General features: G+C 67.7%; 2 protein-coding genes across 3 annotated transcripts; both read left to right on the top strand.

Annotated features, from left to right (window-relative positions):
* Nucleotides 1-3,908: 3,908 nt before the first annotated feature.
* SEMA6B (semaphorin 6B) lies at nucleotides 3,909-12,857 on the top strand. The gene is given in 21 exon segments (XM_039566043.1): nucleotides 3,909-4,012; nucleotides 5,881-6,029; nucleotides 6,405-6,534; nucleotides 6,828-6,888; nucleotides 7,009-7,071; nucleotides 7,404-7,505; nucleotides 7,728-7,818; nucleotides 7,893-8,012; nucleotides 8,102-8,190; nucleotides 8,339-8,556; nucleotides 8,976-9,107; nucleotides 9,212-9,361; nucleotides 9,862-10,056; nucleotides 10,272-10,412; nucleotides 10,640-10,717; nucleotides 10,889-10,947; nucleotides 11,026-11,316; nucleotides 11,319-11,411; nucleotides 11,414-11,606; nucleotides 11,608-11,902; nucleotides 11,904-12,857. Coding segments are annotated over 21 exon segments (2,859 nt in total). The 5' UTR covers nucleotides 3,909-3,923; the 3' UTR covers nucleotides 12,024-12,857.
* Nucleotides 12,858-14,202: 1,345 nt separating this feature from the next.
* LOC120411420 (perilipin-3-like) lies at nucleotides 14,203-17,952 on the top strand. 2 transcript variants are annotated; one of them, XM_039566051.1, is made up of 8 exons: nucleotides 14,203-14,271; nucleotides 15,160-15,221; nucleotides 15,297-15,492; nucleotides 15,749-15,831; nucleotides 15,916-16,102; nucleotides 16,539-16,831; nucleotides 16,918-17,031; nucleotides 17,262-17,952. In XM_039566051.1, exons 2-8 carry the CDS (start codon nucleotides 15,171-15,173, stop codon nucleotides 17,682-17,684), a joined length of 1,347 nt encoding a protein of 448 aa, XP_039421985.1. In that variant the 5' UTR covers nucleotides 14,203-14,271; nucleotides 15,160-15,170; the 3' UTR covers nucleotides 17,685-17,952. The 2 variants fall into 2 exon arrangements, with proteins under 2 accessions (XP_039421985.1, XP_039421984.1); XM_039566050.1 differs by having other exon boundaries at nucleotides 16,536-16,831.
* Nucleotides 17,953-18,513: the final 561 nt, after the last annotated feature.

The following is an 18,513-nucleotide window of genomic DNA, read 5'->3' as shown; positions in this document are numbered from 1 at the left end:
TGTTCCGCGCGCCGCTGGCATCCCACATCCCGGCCTGCATCCCATCCTGAATCCCACATCCCGGCCTGCATCCCCCATCCTGGCCTGCATCCTGCATCCCAGCCTGCATCCCAGCCTGCTTCCCCATCCTGGCCTGCATCCCCCATCCCAGCCTGCATCCCAGCCTGCATCCCATTCCACATCTTGGCCTGCATCCCATCCTGCATCCCACCCCACATCCCACCCTGTGTCCCCTAACCCAGCCTGCATCCCGTATCCCAGCCTGCATCCTCTATCCCATCCTCCCTCCCATCCTCCACCCTGCATCCCAGCCCACATCCCACTCCACATCCCACATCCCATACTCCATCTGCACATCCCACCGCACATCCTGCATCCCACTCCTCATCCCACATCCCACTCCTCATCCCACATCCCACGCTCCACCCTGTTCCCCGGCAGTCCCAGCACCCCTCCCGGCTCCCTGCATCCCACAGCTCCCGTGGGGCTCCGAGCCACGTGCTGGGGGCTCACAGAGGTGGGGGGGTGTTGGGTGTCACCCCACGCAGCTCCCACCTGTCCCCAGCCATGACAGGGGATACTTTGGAAACGGAGAGCAGGATGGAGCAGAATGGCACTGGGAAGGAGGAGGAGGAGGAGGCCACAGGGTGAAGGCTCATGTGCTGTCACCCACAGCTCGGCACCGGAAGCCATTTGTCACCTTTGTCACCCTCTGGGCACGCCGGCAGTGGCAGGACCAGATTTGCTGGGGCTGGCTGTGGCTCCTGTCCCCTCCGGTGTCCCCATCCCCTGGTGTTCCTGGGAGGTGGGTGGCTCTGGGAGGGAAGGGGGGCACCCTGCGTGCCACCTCCAGAGCCACCCTCACCTTGGGGACAGCAGGATGCTGGGGATGGTGATGCTACAGTGACACTGCGGTGACACTGAGGTGACCTGCCATGCCCAGCCTCTCTCCGCCCCGTCGAACCCAGCAGATTTTAAATCTTATTTAACTACAAATAAGTGTTTGAAGTATCAGAATCCGAGTGGGAACTGCCGGTTCTGGGCCTGGAGAGTGGAACTGCCCCATTTTCCTGACCGGAGCAGCGTATTAGGGCTGAAAAACTGACCCGGCTGCGGGGCTGACCCCCAGTCCTGACCTCCCGCAGCCTCCCCTGGCTCCTCTGGCTCTGGGATCAGTGGGTTGTTACTGTAGGGCTGCTTTCTGAGGATTGGTCTGGGTTTGGGGTGGGTTTGGGGTGTCTGTGGGTGGTGTGGGTGTGTTCGGCAGCCTCCCATCCTGGGAATGATGGAGCTCCGTGTCCTGGGCTGTAATTGCAGGGTTCCCGCCTGCAGCCGGATGTAAACACTCCGGGTTGTTGTTGTAGGGTCTCCCGTGGGATTGAACCAGGAGCTGGAGTCCCTCTGCCTGCTCGGGGACAGGGATCCCATGGGGACAGGGATCCGCGGGGAAGGGGACACTCTGGGGAAGGGGCTCCTTGGGAGTGGGACACCCTGGGGACATGGGTTCCGTAAGGATGGGGCACCATGGTGACAGGAATCTCTGGGGACAAGGATCCCTGGGGACGGACACTGGGACTGGCAGGGCTTTGGGTGCGGGTTCCCAGGGCGGTGCCCACGCTCGGGGCAGGAACAGGGGCTTCCCCCTTCCCACGCCGAAGGGAAACTGAGGCACGAGGCCAGAGGCGGTGACTTGGAGCAGCCGGATCCGCTCCTGCCACAGCCCTGGGGCCATGCGGGCGCCAAAGAAGGGTGACAGGGTGAGATCGAGGGGACCCCGCCAGGGCACAGAGCCCCTGGGGTGGCACAGGACGAGGGGGGTGAGTGCTTTTGGGGACAAGGGGGACGAGGGGAATGGCTGTTCTGGAGGGACAGGAGGGGCAGGGATGTGCCCCTTTGGGGACAAGGGGGGGTGGACAGTCTTTGGGGGGACAGGAGGGACATGGGGGGTGTGTGTCAATAGGGACGAGTGGCTTGGGGAGACCGGCAGGACGGGAGGATCCTGTCCCGGGGGACAAGGGGGCAAAGGCTGCGAACTGGGGGACAACAGGGGACAAGGGTTGATGAATTTGGGGGTACAGGGCAGCCACATCTCTGGGGACAGGGGACGAGGGCTGTGAATTGGGGGGACGCGGAGCTCCGTCTGCGACCCCCTCTGTCCCCCCCCCCGGGTTTATTTCGGCGTGACGCGTGATCGTCCTCGCTAGGAAACCGTCCTTAATATGCAGATGAGCCTGTATTTAATATGCAAATCACCATGCGGCTCTGGCCGGCCACCAGCACCGCCGGCGTGCTGGAAGGGACGTGCCGGGGCACCCATGGGTGTCACCCGGGGGGTATCGAGGGGCACCCAGCAACTGGGGCCAACCCTGGGCACCCACGGCGGGTGACAAAGCCACCCAAGGTGACCGCGGGGTGCCCACCATCCCCGGTGCCCGTGTCGGGGGTCGGACGCCCTTGGTCGCTCGCGGTGTCCTGGGGGCTCGGACGCCTGTGTCCCCACCCGGGGGGCGGTGGGCGATGGGGAGGGGACAAGGGACAAGGGACAAGGGACAGGGATCGGGGCTATAAACGGCAGCTGTAAGCGGAGCCGGTAACCGGAGCGGGAGGCCCGGGGGGACATTTGAGCTGCCGGCGGGGCCGTGGAAGCGCCAAGGTAAAGGGTGGGTGCTGTGTCCCCCCCCCGCCACGCCGGTGACCCCCCAATCCCTGTCACCCACACGGGGACCCCGCCGGTGCTGGTGTTCCCCCGTCCTCTTGGCACCTCCGCAGCTCTGGGGGTGCTGCCTGCGGCCCCTCGGGAGGTGCCGCTTGGAAAGGGGGGACCCACGGCAGGAGACAGGACAGGGACAAGGCCAGCGCGCGGTGCCAGGTGGCCGGGGTGACATTTGCTCCGTCCCCGCCGTGGGGACAGCTGCTTCCTGGCTCTGCCATCTGAACCGGCCCCGGAACGGAAACCCGGGGGGGCTCAGCTCCCCAGCCCTGGCGGCAGCAGCAGCTGGGATTGGGGGGTCCCCATGGCAGTGGGGGGGCACTGCTGGTGACCCCCAAACCCCTCTGTTGGCAATGGGGGTGGCACTGTGTGACCCCGCCGAGCAAGGGATGCTCTGGGCGCCGGGGGCCACATTTTGGGGGGCTGGGGGGTGTGCATGGTGTGTAAAGGCCTCCTTAGCATATCTAATTACTGATTGTTTATTGGCGTTGGGCGCCTTCTGAAGGAAATGACCCCAAAATCCGGCACTAGACCGATGGAATGGGATGTGGATATTGAGATAATACCAGGGAGGGTATTCTCAAAATGTTGTATTTTAAGGGATTTCATTGTTGGTGTCCTCTGCCTTTCCCAGTGTCCCCCCCATTCCTCAGCGTGTCCCCCCTCCCAGTGTCCCCCCTTTCCCACTGCCCCCCCTATTTCCCGGCGTGTGTCCCCCTTTCCTGGTCTCCCTCCCTTCTTGGTGTCACCCCCATTCCCGGTGTGTCCCTGCCTCTCCCGGTGCCCCCCTCTTTCCCATTGTCTTTCTAACGGGTTTATGAGGATGGGGGACCCGATGAGGCTGGGGGGGACCCCGCTGTCCCCCTGTCCCCGCTGTGTGTCCAGGGGGTCCCACCGGTAGGTTCATGCGGGTGCTTTCCCGTGGGGACGCCGCGGTGCCGCTCGAGGGGTCCCATGGGTGCCCCCCCCCGGGTCCCCGGCTGCGGTGACAGCTGCCGGGGTGAGGGGGGGGTTGGTGGCTCCGGTTACGGTGACATCAACCCTACCTTCCCACCTGGCGCGGGCGGGGGGCACGGGCCCCCCTCCCCTGGGGGTCGCGGGGGGGGTGAGGTGACAGCTGAGCCGCTCTCGGGACGCCGGAGCCCCCAGCGCCGCCGGGGCGTCCTGGAACGGGGGGGACCCACCGGGGGGGGGGGGGGACCCACCCCCAGCTATGGGACCCGCGCGGCCGGGACCCCCCCTGCGAGCGGAAGGGACAGCGGTGACACAGGAGCAGCGGCGGAGGCGGCCGGAGCAGCTCAGGTGGGCAGAGCGAGGCGCGGGCGGGGGGCAGATGCCGCGGGGAAGGACTCCCAGCCCCGGGAAGGGACGGGAAGGGAAGGGGGGCAGAGTGACCCCCCCCCAGCAGGGACACCCGCTCTGTGGGATCAGGGAGGTCTCCCTGCGATCGGAGCTCCCGGGAATTGCAGCGAGAGGAGGAACTCTGGGGGGCTGCCCCCCCTTCCTGCCCCGTTCCCCCAGTGCCGCGGGTCGCGGAGATACTGGGGGGGGGGGGGAAGTGGGAAGTCCAGCAGCTCCCCCCGCCCCCCAAAGCTTTGTGCATGCGGGGGGAGGGCTGAGCGTGCTGGGGGATGGGGAAACTGAGGCACGGAGCAGGGACAGCGACAACGGACATGCCCGGGGCTGTTCACCCGCTCCGTGTCGGAGATATCCAAGTGGAGACTCCCCTCGTTCCCGGCACATCCCCCTGTCCCCACCCGCTGCCTCAGTTTCCCCCCAGCCACGCTGGGGACATGCACAGTGACCGTCCCCTCTGCTCCTCCACCGCCGTGAATGGGTCCCTGTTTGTCACCCCGCTGCTGCCGTGTCCCCCTCCCCGCCGTGCCCCCTCCTCCCCGTGCCCTCCTCTTCCCGCTGCCTTTTCTTTTCCCGCACAATCGCTGGCATTTATGGCGCCGGAGGCTCCGGTTACCCTGCGCCCGCTCGCTGTCACCACACAGGCTGGTGACGGTGACACCGGACCCCCCGCTCGGGGTTTCAGGCGCCCGAGGCCCCCCCGGCCCCCAAACTCCCCCCGCGCGGGTGGATTCTCAGGTGGCCGATAGACACTGAGCCCTTCCTTGGGGTGGCTTTTTGGGGTCCTCCCTTCCTCCCTCCGGCGCTTGGGAACGTTAAATTTGGTGGCTTTCGGGTGCTGCTGTGTGACAAACCGGCCAGAAACAGGTCATTTCCTGCTTGTTGGGGACACCATGGGGACAAAGCTGGGTGTCACTGGGAGCTGTGGCACTGTGGGGACAGGTTTGGATGTCCCTGAGATTGCAGGGACATGGTTGGGTGTCCCAGGGGTTGTGACACCCTGGGGATGGGGTCAGTTGTCCCCAGGGGCTGTGACACCAGGGTCAGGTCCCACTGGGGTCACCTCCTGCCCCGGGGCCTGTGGCACCGCAGAGGGGACCGGGCTGGGGACAGTGCCGGGTCTCACCCGGGGCCGGTGTCACCACAGAGGGGCTGGGGACGAGTCCCCGCGCTGGCACCGTCCAGGCTCCCTGACCCCCAGCCCCCCACAATGTCACCCGTCCTCGGTCCCTGGGGGGGAGGAGGGCGCCGCTTCGATCGCCCCCGCTCCCTGCTCCCATGGAATTAATGATCAATTAATTCCCTGCCCGGTTGCTAATTACCCAGCCCGGCCTCAGCCCCTCGGGGACGGGGGACAGGGTGGGGATGGCGGCCCAGCGTGGTGGGGGGACAGTGGCGGTGGCACTGGGGCTGTCCGGATGGGAAGTGCTGTGACACTGTGATGTGTCCCCGGCGATTTTCCAAGACATCCCGGTGGCATTTTGGGAGGGGGAAGAGCCAGTCCGGCTTCCCTCTTGTCCCCATGTCCCCCTGTCCCTCTGTCCATGTGTCCTCATCCTCCTGTCCCCAAGTCCCCAGCCCTGCCATGTCACCAGCAGTGGCTTCCCCACGTGCTGCTGGTGACAAACCAGTATGGCCCCAGCTGGTGTCCAGTCACACCCCAAGGTCCCCTCAGCCACCCCCTGTCGTGGCCCCTCGCCCCCGGCACCAACACCCAGAGAGCCCCAGAGACCCCTGAGGGTTTGGGGTGCTCCGGGGGGGGACCCCGGCACCCAGGTGAGTGCCACCCCTCCCAGCTCTGCCCGTGCCCGCAGGTGCGGTGGGTGCCCACCCAGGGCGGGGGCCACCATGGGACCCCCACCCCGCGTGCCCCTGGTGCTGCTGCTGCTGCTGGCGGCCGAGAGGACGGCGAGGGGCACCTTCCCCGAGGAGCCCGGCCCCATCGCCGTGGCCCCCCCGGACTGTGAGTGCCCCCCCGGGGCTGGGGGCTCGGGGTGCTGCACTGGGGCACGGGGGGAGGCACGGCTTGGCATGGAGAGGGGCTTGGGGGGATATGGGGTGAAGGCAGGAGGAGGACACCCATGGGAGGATTTTGGAATGAAGATACGATGGGACCGCCCGTGGGCAGGGCTGGGGTTTGGGTTACTTTGGGGGGCACCTATGGAAGGGGTTTAGGGGTTTTAGGGTGATTAGGGGTGAAGGCAGGCGGGGGACACCCATGGGAGAGGATTTCGGGCTGAAGGCAGGAGGGAGGTGCCTCCCTGGGCAGGCTGGGTGTGGGTGGTCACCTGGGCTGTGCGGGGGTGCCCGGCCCCGTGTGACCCCCGTGTCCCCCCAGATGTGAAGCACTACCCGGTGTTCGTGGGCCACGGCACCGCCCGCCCGGGGGGCCCCGAGGGGGGGGGCACCCAGCGCCTGAACATCCAGCGCATCCTCAAGGTCAACCGGACCCTCTTCATCGGGGAAAGGTCTGAACCCCGGCACCCCAAAGCTTCCCCTCCACCGGGATGGGCACCGCACAGCCATCCCACCGCTCTTTCCTGGGGAGAACCCCACTACCTGCTCGGGGCACCCCAAGCTCTGCCATGGGGTATTTGGGGGGGGTTCATTGTCACTTTCATTGCCCTGGTGATGTTCATTGTCCAGCCCAGATCCCCAAACCTTCCCGGGGGGGTGGGGGTGGGTCCTGCACCCCCAACATGCCTTGCTGGGGGGCCACATCCCAGCTGGGAGGTGGTGACACCCGTGTCCCCCTCCCCAGGGACAACGTCTATCGGGTCAGCCTGGAGCCCAGCGGGGCCGCTGAGATGCGCTACCACCGGGTAAGTGCTGGGGGTCTCGGGGGCTTTCGGGGGTGTCAGGGAGATCTGGGGGGGTCTCAGGGGAGTCTCAGGGGGTGCTGTTGTCTACTCCCTGTCCTCACACTGGTTTCCCCCCTCCAGAAGCTGACGTGGCGCTCGAACCAGCACGACATCAGCATCTGCCGGATGAAGGGCAAGCACGAGGTACAGGCTGGGGGGGCCCGCACCCCATGGGACCCCCGGGTGGGGACTGAGCACCCTCTGTCACCCCAACAAGGCCACCCTGTCCCGTCCCCAGTGTCACCCCCCACTCCCTGGAAGCGGTTGTATCTCTGATTTATTGGCTGCTTGGCTAATTGGGTTTGTAATTAATTATTTGGGGGCCAGAAATCCCATTCCCAGCTCCCATAAATGCAGTTCTGGGGTGAGAACAGCCCTCCCAGGCCATCCGTTCACAGTGATGGGGCCTGGGTGGGGTGGGATGAGGCGAGGGGGGTTTTGGGGTGCTGAGGTGACAGTCCCCTCTCCCGGCGCAGGCAGAGTGCCGAAATTTCGTCAAGGTGCTGCTGGTGCGGAACGAGAGCCTCCTCTTTGTCTGTGGCACCAACGCCTTCAACCCCGTCTGCGCCAACTACAGCGTGAGCTCCCCCGGCAGGGGTCCCCATTTGGGAGGGGGGCTTGGGGCCAAGGAAGGAGGGGACACCAATGGGAAGGGGTTTTGGGGTGAAGACATGAGGGGGCACCCATGGGAAGGGTCTGCAGCATCAACACCTTCAACCCTGAGCCCCCCCCAGGATGGGGACCCCCGGGTCCCCCCCATTCCCGGGTGTGTCCTCATGCCCCCCTCTCACCCGCTCTAGATGGACACACTGGAGCCCGTCGGGGACAACATCAGCGGCATGGCCCGGTGTCCCTATGACCCCAAGCACGCCAACGTGGCCCTGTTCACAGGTCAGTGGTGGCACTGCCGGTGTCACAGCGGGCACCGCATTCCCCAGCCCCGCTGACACCCCTGTCCCGCGCAGGGGGGATGCTCTTCACCGCCACGGTGACAGATTTCCTGGCCATCGACGCCGTCATCTACCGCAGCCTGGGGGACAGCCCGACCCTGCGCACCGTCAAACATGACTCCAAGTGGTTCAAAGGTGTGTCCTCACCCTGGGCCATGCCAGGACATGGCACACGTCCCCTGTGGCCCCACCCTGGGCCATCCCTGACCCTGCTGTCCCCACAGAGCCCTACTTCGTGCACGCCGTGGAATGGAGGAGCCACGTCTACTTCTTCTTCCGGGAGATCGCCATGGAGTTCAACTACCTGGAGAAGGTGGGACACCTCCCACCGGGAAGTGGATGATCCTTAAGCTCCCTTCCAACCCAAACCATTCTGTGATGCCCACAGGGACACCCGGGGTGGGGACAGGGACACAGGGACGGCCACTGGGGTAGGGTGGTGACGGGTGTCCTCCCCGCAGGTGGTGGTGTCACGGGTGGCCCGGGTGTGCAAGAACGACATGGGGGGCTCGCAGCGGGTGCTGGAGAAGCAGTGGACGTCCTTCCTCAAGGCCCGGCTCAACTGCTCCGTGCCGGGCGATTCCCACTTCTACTTCAATGTCATCCAAGCCGTGACCGACATCCTGGAGCTGGACGGGCGCCCCGTGGTCCTGGCCGTGTTCTCCACGCCTGCCAACAGGTCAGAGCCTCTTGTGCCCTGCCCAGACCCTCGGGGCTGGGATGGGGTCCCAAAATGTGCCTCAGTGCCCATGGGGGATGTGGGGGTTAGGCTGGGGATGAGGATATGGGGCTGGAGACAGGCGTGTGGGGCTGGGAGCAGGGACACGGGGTTGGGAATGGGGATGTGGGGCTGGGGACCAGCTGGGATGTGAGCAATCAGGGATGATCTGGGCTGGTTCCTCAGTGGGATCTGAGCTGGATGCCAGCTGGGATCTGGGTGGAATCCAGGCTGGATCCAGAGCGGGATCTGGGATGAGTGGTGGGATGGGTCTGGCTGGGTCCTGTACAGGATCTGGACTTGTTTCCTTTTGGGATCTGCTGGGCCCCTCGCACTCCCTGGGGCCTCCCTGCGTTCACCCCACAGCCGTGTCCCCACAGCATTCCCGGCTCCGCCGTCTGCGCCTTCGACATGGCCCAAGTGGCCGCCGTCTTCGAGGGACGGTTCAGGGAGCAGAAGTCACCCGAGTCCATCTGGACACCTGTGCCCGAGGACATGGTGCCAAAGCCACGGTGAGGGGCAGGGGTGGGGACAGGGGTGATGATAACCACGGCCAGTACCAGCACGGCTGGGGACAGGCTGGGGACAGCGCCACTGAGCCGTGCCCTGGCTGCAGGCCCGGGTGCTGCGCGTCCCCGGGGATGCGCTACAACTCCTCCAGCGCCTTCCCCGACGAGATCCTCAACTTCGTCAAGACGCACCCGCTGATGGACGAGGCGGTGCCGGCCCTGGGCAACGCCCCCTGGATCCTCCGCACCATGACCCGGTGGGTGCCCGGGGGGCTGGGGGGGCACTGGGGGGCACTGGGAGGGCTGGGAGGGGCTGGGAGGGGCTGGAGGTGCTGGCCAGAGCCTCCCGTGCTGCCTTTCCGTGCTTGTGCCAGCACTGGGAGCACTGGGAGAGCTGATAAATCTCATACACTTTGCAGTCAGGATTGTCTCGTCCTAATTAAATCTGCCTTAATTGCTGCTTGATGGGGAATTAATCAAGCGGCACTCTCGGGCCTCAGCCTCCCGCCGGCAGGGCAGCTGGGGCGTGAGCAGGGATGGGGACAGGGACACGGAATGGGAATGGGGACATGGGGATGGGGGGTGGGGATGGGGATGGGGACAGGGTTGTGGGGCTGGACCTGGGGACGTAGGGCTGGGGATGGGGACATGGAGATGGGGTTGTGGGGCTGGGTCCCCTCACCCTGCCCCAGTTCCCCCCTCCCTGGGGACACCGGGACTCTCCCACACCCCAACGCTTCTCCCTCCCCCCACTCAGGTACCAGCTCCGCAAGATCGTGGTGGACAACGCAGCGGGGCCGTGGGGCAACCACACCGTGGTGTTCCTGGGCTCCAGCACCGGCACCATACTCAAGTTCCTCATCCTGCCCAATGCCACCAGCAGCCCCGTGCCCACCGCCCCTGGCAGCCAGAGCGTCTTCCTGGAGGAGTTTGAGACCTACCAGCCTGGGAGGTGAGTTCCAGGGTGCCAGAGGGGGGAGAGGGGGTGATAAAAGGCGTGGGTGGGCTGCTCAGACGGATGGATGGATGGATGGATGGAGAGGATGGGTCAGGGGGATGCAAGGGTGGAGGGAATGGATGAGAAAATCTCCTCTGGACTAGGACAGGCTCTGTGGAGGGCCCTGTGGACCAGGGCTGAGGCTATGCTGAGCTCTGCCCTGTCCCCAGGTGTGGCCGGGACACGGAGGACGAGCGACGGCTCCTGGGGCTGGAGCTGGACAAGGCAGCGGGGTCCCTGCTGCTGGCCTTCCCCCCGTGCGTGGCCAGGGTGCCCGTGGCTCGCTGCCAGCAGCACTCGGGCTGCATGAAGTGAGTGCTTGGGGTGGGCAGGGCTCGCTGGTGGGGGCTGTGCAAGGAGTGGGGGGTCTGCATAACCTCACGTCCCAGGAATTCACCCTGTGCTGGGATCCGGCTGGACAGGGCTCAGCACGGCTGGGAGCATGGCTGGGGAAACTGAGGCACAGCACGGTGCCATGGGGGTCGGGGTGTTGTGTCCCCCCATCAGAGCTGACCCTGACATCTCTGCCCCCTGCCAGGAACTGCCTGGGGAGCCGGGATCCCTACTGCGGCTGGACAACCGAGGGCTCCTGCGTCTTCCTGGAGCCCAGTCCCAGGTAACGCTGCCAGGCCTGGGGGACACTGGCAGGAACAGTGGGGTCCCCAGAGAGCACCGGCTCCTGTAGCCCCCAGTTGCTGAGCCCCAACAAACTCATTGCTCGTTGAAGGGAGCTGGGAGACCCTGCCAGGCCATTAGGGACCCACTGACCCCCCCTTTGCACCCCCAGGGTGGCCTTCGAGCAGGACATCGCCGGCGGCAGCACATCCCACCTGGGCGAGTGCGAGGGTGAGTGCGGGGCCGGGACCGGGCTCGGGGATGCTGCAGTGGCAGCCGCAGGTCCCCTGACGTGTCCCCCAACCCCAGGGCTGGTGACGGAGAGCTTCGTGGACGAGCCGGACGGGCTGGTGTCGGTGAACCTCCTGGTGATCTCCTCCGTCGCCGCCTTCGTCATCGGCGCCGTCATCTCCGGCTTCAGCGTGTGCTGGTTCATCGGGCACCGGGACCGCAAGGAGCTGGCGCGGCGCAAGGACAAGGAGACGATCCTGGCGCACAGTGAGTCGGTGGTGAGCGTCAGCCGCCTGGGCGAGCGGCGGGCGCGCGGCGCCTTGCTGGCCCCGCTCATGCCCCAACGGGTGGCCAAGGAGCTGGGCAAGGTCACCAACACGACCTGGACTCGGGGGTTGCTGCCCACGCCGGAGCAGCCCCGCTGCAGCAGAAACGCTGGCCCGGCGCCCTCCAAAACTGCACCTGGAGCAGAGTCACAACATCATCAACGCGGGCTTTGGCCGGACCCTGGAGGCTCCGGCCCCGCGGGCGCCGGGCGGGGGCACGGCGGCTCCGGCGCCCGCCGCGGGCATCCCCCTCTCCTGCCACGCCATCCTGGTGGACCAGGAGCTGGAGGCCGAACTCAGCGACTCCTCAGGTGACGGGCATTGGGGTCGGGACCTCAGGAGGGCCCCGCACCCGGCAGCACCCCCGCCGGCGCCCGCCGCCCACCCGCAGCTCCTACGGCGACTTCGGCGGGACGCCGCACCCCAGCCCCGAGCGCCGGCGGTGGTCTGGCACCAGCGGGGAGGGCGGAGACTTTACCGAGGGTCCGCCCTGGCACCCCGAGCAGCTGAACTTCAACGCCAACAACGGCACGGGCCGCCCGGCGCCCACCTCAAGAGAACACACGTTCAACAGCGGCGAGGCGGCGGCGGGCGGCTACGGGCGGCACGGGACCGCAGCCCGGGCAGCGCGGGCACCGGGAACCCGCGGCCGCTGACGACCTGCACCACCTCCTGCGCTACGGCGTGGAGCGGACTTCCCTCGGGAAAATAGGGTCCACCCTGTGTGCGTCCCCCTCGCCAGGACACTGAAGGGGGCCCCCGGCTCCCTGGGGACAGGGAGGGGTGGCCGGGCAGGCGCCGCGGGCATGGGGTGAGGTGCTGCATGGGTGAGGGGGGGACAGGCACCCCTGGGTGGCCCCCGGATAGGGTTTTGGGGGTGTCCCCGGCTGGCGTGGGGCAGTGCCCCGCGCTCCGGCTGTTTTGTCCCATATGCCGGGGGGGGCCGTCCACCGTGTCCCCTCCCCAGGCTGGACCCAGGGCCCGCGGCACCCTGGGAGGGGGATCCCTGGGGGGCAGCAGGATGGACACACGGACACGGGCACCGGGCTGTGCCCCCCAGCCCGTCAGTGGCACCCGGGGGACTTTTGGGTGCTGCCAGCCCCCTGGGGACACCCGGCCAGGGGTGCACTGGTTGTGGTGATGGAACCTGGTGAACATTTTGGGTGAGGGGGGCTGGGAGCCCCCCGAATGTGGCGTTATCTGGGGATGGCGTACACTCCCACCCCCAGTCTGGGGTCAACCCCTTCCCAGTGCCAGCCTGGGGGTTGCCCATCCTTCCCCCCGGCACCCCCTCCTGGAAAGCACAGCCGTGGTGGGGGGGCACCGCTGGGGGGTCCCCACCGAACCCACTCTCTGCTGGCAAAGGGTGCCCTTTCGGTGCCACCCCTGCCCGGCGCCCACCCGGGGTGGCGTGTTGCGGGGGAGTGGCAGGTCCCCGGGGTCTGGCAGGTCCCCAGGGGGTGGCAGGCTGTAAATAGGGCAGGGGGCGGCGAGAGCCCCCCCCCAGCGGCCATGCATGCGGCCGCCGCGGGCTGTACCCCGCGGCCCCAATAAACACCCGGTTACCGGAGGCGACTCCCCCGCCGCCGCCTCGGCACCTTCTGACCACTCCCGGGAGCCGGGACCGGCCGGGGGGACACAGGGCTGGGGGGCCACAGGGCTGGGGGCCACAGGGTCACACCCCCGCCGTGGGCACACGCGCAGCCCAGCGCGCACACCCCCGCACCCACCCGTGCTCGGCCCCTCCCCACGCACCCGCCCCGTCCCGACGCCTCGAGGGTCCTATCCCGCTTTCCCCACGAATTCCCCTGGGTTGAAGCAGCGCCGGCACTGTGTCCCTGCCCGTGCCACCCCACACCTGCCGTGTCCCCTGCCTGTCCCCTTTCCCGGCCATCTCGTGCCCCACGAGGCCACCCACGGGGGTCACCCACCCCCCACTGCCCCCCTCAGGCATTGCTGTCCCCTGGTCTGAGCACCTGCAGGGGCTGGGGGACACCTGGCGCCCTGAGAGTCTCTGGTGGCACGGGAACAGCTGGGGTGGGGACTTCTGGCAAAGGGACACTTGATGCGGCGATATGTGGCGTGGGTACACCCGGCATTGGGCTCCTTGGGGTTGGGGACGCCAATCATTGGGGTCCTTGGCGTGGGGACACCAGGGGTGGGTACATCTGGCGTGGAGACACCTGGGCTGGCGGCCATCGGGTCTCTTGGAATTGGTTCACCTGGGATGGGGACACTTGGAGAGTGTGGGGACAGCGGCCATTGAGTGTCTTGAGGTGGGGCAAAGGGACACGTGGCAAGGGGACAGCTGGGGTGGGGACACCTGGGGTGGGGATAACTGGGGTGGAAACACCTGGAGCGGGGGTGGAACACCGGTTCCTCGGCGCGGGGACACGTGGCAAGGGGACCGGGCTGTTCCTGTCCGCCGCCCGGGCCGGGCTGTCCCCGCCGCTGTCCCCGCGCTGTCCCTGGGCTGTCCCGGCTGTCCCCGCCGCTGTCCCGCGTCGTTCCTGTCCCCGCCGCTGTCCTCGTCGCTGTCCCCGGGCCGTTTCTGTCCCCGGGCTGTCCCCGGGCCGTTCCTGTCCCCAGGCTGTCCCCGGGCTGTCCCCGGGCTGTCCCGGGCCGTTCCTGTCCCCGGGCCGTTCCTGCCCCCGGGCTGTCCCCGGGCTGTCCCCGGGCCGTTCCTGTCCCCGGGCTGTCCCCGGGCTGTCCCCGGGCTGTCCCCGGGCCGTTCCTGTCCCGGGCTGTCCCCGGGCTGTCCCCGGGCTGTCCCCGGGCTGTCCCCGTCCCCGCCGCTGCCCCCGGAGCCCCGCGACGATCGCGCCCCGAGCCCCGAGCCCCAAGCCACGCCCCGGCCCCGCCCCTCCCTCCTCATTGGCGGAGACCCGGCCCCGCCCCTTCGCTGATTGGCTCCCGCCGCCCTCACGTCCCCCGCTGGGCGGGGCTCGGGGGGTCGCGGTCTCGGCCGGGGGTCGCGGCAGAACCCCACCCCCACCCCGTGAGTACCGTGCCCGGGGCTTGGCGGGAGCGGGAGGGTGGGAAATGGGGCCGGGGGCGTCCCGAGGGACTCCAGAAGGGCTCCAGAATGGCTCCAGGGGGGCTCCAGGGTGGTCCGGGGGAAGTCCGGAGGTCCCCGGGGGGCTCCGTGGGGTCCGGGGGAGGTCGGGGGTCCCGAGGTCCCCGGAACACCCCAGGGACACCAGAGGGACACCCCTAGAAACTCAAGGGAACACACCCAGGGTCCCGAGGGAACCCGTCCCCCCCCAGTGACCTGCCTGAAGCCCCCGCGAATGCCCCCAGAAACTCGTCCCCCGCAGAGCACGGAGCCAGGCCGGGGGTGCCACGGGCGACCCCAAAGGGCAGAGGGGCTGCCGGGGGCCAGGGGGGCTGCGGGGCTGGGGGGCTGCGGGGGCCGGGGGGGCTGCCGGGGGCCAGGAGGGCTGCTGGGGGCCAGGGGCGGCTGCCGCGGCTCGGCTCCCTGCGGGGGTCGCGGGGGCTGCCCGGCCGAGGCGGCGGTGCCGGGCGGCACGTCCCCAGCGCGGGATTGCGACAGACAAATCCAGTCTGGCTTCGGCTGAATCACCCAAAAACCCCTCCCTGGCCCCAAAAGGGGGTGTGGGGATCTGGGAGGGGTTGGGGGGACCCAAGAGGAGTTGAGGGGATCCAGTCCCAGCACATCCTGGCAGGGGAGAAGGGCAAGCCCATCCTAAAGCCCCTTTCACCCCCGTGAGCCCCTCAGAACCCACCCCAGCCGCTCCCACTCCTGAGTTGGTGGCTCCCAGCCCTCAGGGAGCAGGAGCTGGGAGATGCTGGGGGGTCTCATCCCCCGGGGGGTCCCCACCGGTCTCACCCACTCATGGCACCCCGAAATCTCTCCCTGCTGCAGCCGCCGCTGCCATGTCAGCCGAAAACGCCGCGGTGCCGGCAGAGGCCGGGCCGGAGGTGCAGGTAGGGGTGCACAGAGGGTTCAGGGGGGTTGCGGGTGGCTCTGAGGACCCCATCTTACTGTCCCCCCCCTCCCAGAGCGTGGTGAGCCGCGTGGCCAACCTGGCCCTGGTGAGCTCTGCCTGCGGGGCCGTGGCCTCGGCCTACGCCTGCACCAAGGAGAGCCACCCGTACGTGCGCTCCGTCTGCGACGCCGCCGAGAAGGGGGTGAAGACGCTGACAGCAGCAGCAGTGAGCGGGGCCCAGCCCCTCCTCACCCGGCTGGAGCCCCAGAGTGAGTGCGGGGGGGACAGCACCCCACGGGGGGCTGGGGACCCCAAAACTGCTCTCACAGAGCTCTTGTGAGGCAGCAGGAGAGGGAGGACCTGGTTTCACATCTCCCGTTTGTATCACCAATGAATAAAGGGCTGGAGAAGCTGGAGGATGGGAGGGGAAACACTCCACAAGTTTTGGGGTACCCCAAAACGTGGCCCTAGCAGAGCTCCTGCAAGGCAGCAGGGTGCTAAACCCACCTATTTTCACATCTCCAGTTTCCACCGCCAATGAATTTGCCTGCAAAGGGCTGGACAAGCTGGAGGAGAAGCTGCCCATCCTGCAGCAGCCCCCCGAGAGGGTAATGTCACCTGGGGGACACGGGCAGGGCTCCAGCGCTGAGTGAGGAGCTGGCACAAGCTGTCCCTGTGCTGTCCCCTCCCAGGTGGTGGCCGGGACCAGGGAGCTGGTGTCGTGCACGGTGAGTGGGGCGGTGGCAAGGACACGCTCGGTGCTCGGGGCCGTGGTGGGCACCCGTGTGGGGCGGCTGCTGGCCACAGGCGTGGACACCGTGCTGGGCAAATCGGAGGAGCTGCTGGATCGGTACCTCCCCGGGACGGACGAGGAGCTGGGTGAGTGCCCACCATCTCCTGAACCTCGGGGTGCCAAGCCCCCCTGGGACCCTCACCCTGTTGCTCAGTGCCACCTTGGCATTGCCTACACGTGGTGGCCTCACAGCGGTGCCAAGGCACCAAGGCCACCATGACCTCATGCAGGGGACAGTCCCTGTCTGGAGGACACGGGATGGCACTGGGTGAACTCTCACCTGGAAACTCAAAGGCAAATATAGTCCCATGTGCCTGCCCGGGTATTTATAGCTTGGCACTGGGTGACATTCGGCAGAGCTGGCCCCGTGTCACGGCTGAGGTGACCGCAGAGGCCACCTGGCTTAGGGTGACATCTCCACATGACCTGGTGGCCAAGCATCCCGTGGGTGCCTACGCTGGGCTCCAGTGCCTGGTGTGGGATGGCCCAGCCACACTGCCCTCACCCCTGGTCCCACAGCAGCGGCAGCAGGCACAGAGGTGGCCACAGACACAGAGGTGGCCACAGGCACGGAGGTGACCACAGGCACAGAGGTGGCCACAGGCACGGAGGTGACCACGGGCACGGAGGTGACCACGGGCACAGAGGTGGCCACACTGGAGCGGCAGCGGCGGTGGCAGAGCTACTTCGTCCGTGTGGGCTCCCTGTCGGCCAAGCTGCCGCACCGGGCCCTGCGGCGCTCGCTGGGGGACCTGCAGCGGGCACGGCACCGCGCCCAGCGGCTCCTGGCCCAGCTCCACCACGTCATACGGCTGGTAAGGATGGGGCACGGACCGTGCCAGCCCCGTGCCAGCCCCAGGCACCCCCAGGTGTGCTCCCACCCGGCTGAACCTCCCTCCAGATCGAGGAAGGGCAGCAGGGCACGGACGGGCCCTGGCACAGCACCCAGGAGCATCTGCACCGCCTGTGGCTGGAGTGGAGCCAGCAGGACGCGGTGCCCATGGAGCACAGCGAGGTACGGGGCGGGGGGACCGTGGGGGACACCCAGGGATGGGGCCATCTGGAGAAGGTGGGGACGGCGGCCATTGAGTCCCTTGAGGTGGGGACACGTGGCAAGGGGACGCCTGGGGTGGTGACACCTGGAGCAGGGCTGGAACAGCAGCCACAGGGTGCAAGTGTGTGTCCATCCAGGCGGGGTTGGGGTCCATCACCCCCAGCCCCCGCTGCCTGCTGCCCACCCCGCAGGTGGAGGCTCGGACGCTGGCCATGCTCCACGGGCTCCTGCACCAGCTCCATGCCGCCTGCTCCCACCTGGCCGCCGGTGCCCGGGCATTCCCCAGCAGCGTGCAGGAGACGGCGGGACACGTCTGGCACAGCGTGGAGGGCGTCCAGGCTTCCCTGGCTAGCGCCCGCTCCTTCCAGGACCTGTCAGGCCTGGTGCTGGCGCAGAGCCGGGACACGGTGACGCGGGCGCAGCTGAACCTCGAGGGGCTGCTGGAGCACGTGGGGCAGCACACGCCCCTGCCCTGGCTCGTGGGACCCTTCGCCCCCGCGCTCGTGGAGTACCCGGAGGATGTCCCAGTGGACATGTCCAAGTGGGAGGGCTGTGTCACCGTGGGGGGGACGCACCAGGTGCCCGCTGCCCCCCCGGTCTGCAGCCAGCACTGAGCCACTGGTGCCACCGAGCTGGGGGAGCACCCACCCAGAGCCACGTACCCAAATCCCATCGGGAATGTGGGGATGGTGGACTCGGTGGCACAGTTGGGACCCCATTGTCGCAGCTGCGGACTCCTGTGGGGATGGTGGCATGTGCAGGACACAGCATGAGTCTGTCTGGGATCCAGGGCTGCCCTGAGCCCCAGGAGCACTGGGATTTCGTGTCTTAACAGTTTCAAACCAGTTTAAAGAGGAAGAAAACAACGTTTTTGGCCTTAAAGTGACTCAGAGCCTGCAGTGCTGTGGCAGAGCCACCGTGCCGGGCTCACCGGGAGGCTCTGCGCGGGCGGCAGAGCTGAGGGGGGGTCCAATAGGGGGGTGTCGAGGTGGGACAGCGGGACGGGTTTCCGTGGGGTGCTGGGATGGAGGGTGCCACAAGGTGCCAGGACATCTGGACTGTGACCCGCAGCCGTGTGGCACTGAACTTTGTCCCGGTTGTCACGGCCGCGGGGCTGGGTCCGCCCCGGGGTATCCCCGACGTCACAAGCATAGCGTGGTCACAGCACCCGGTGGGGCGACACTGGGCACCCCAGGACTGCCCATCCTCCTGCCGCCGGAACGCACTGGGACCAGTTTGACCAACTCCACCGGGCCAGGTGTGGGGGAGCACCGGGACCCCGTGCTTGGCACCCGCACGAGGGGAGGGGACGCTCGGGGCGTCCGGGCAGGGTCTGTCCTGGGGGATCCGGTGCCAGGGAACGTCGGGGTCGGCGATCCAATGCTGGGGGAGGAGGTCTCTGGTTCCGGGCTCGGGGTGTCACTGCAGCCGGATCCCGGGGAA

Source organism: Corvus cornix, chromosome 28, assembly GCF_000738735.6.
Source record: "Corvus cornix cornix isolate S_Up_H32 chromosome 28, ASM73873v5, whole genome shotgun sequence".
NCBI lineage: Eukaryota > Metazoa > Chordata > Aves > Passeriformes > Corvidae > Corvus > Corvus cornix.
This window is presented reverse-complemented; position numbering and strand designations above follow the sequence as displayed.

Excerpts from the sequence above, each read along its gene's own strand:
- LOC120411420 (XM_039566050.1), top strand. The coding sequence starts at position 15,171 with ATGTCAGCCGAAAACGCCGCGGTGCCGGCAGAGGCCGGGCCGGAGGTG. Across the intron at positions 15,832-15,915 it reads TGCAGCAGCCCCCCGAGAGG|GTGGTGGCCGGGACCAGGGA; the intron begins GTAATGTCACCT and ends GTCCCCTCCCAG. Across the intron at positions 16,832-16,917 it reads TCCACCACGTCATACGGCTG|ATCGAGGAAGGGCAGCAGGG; the intron begins GTAAGGATGGGG and ends ACCTCCCTCCAG.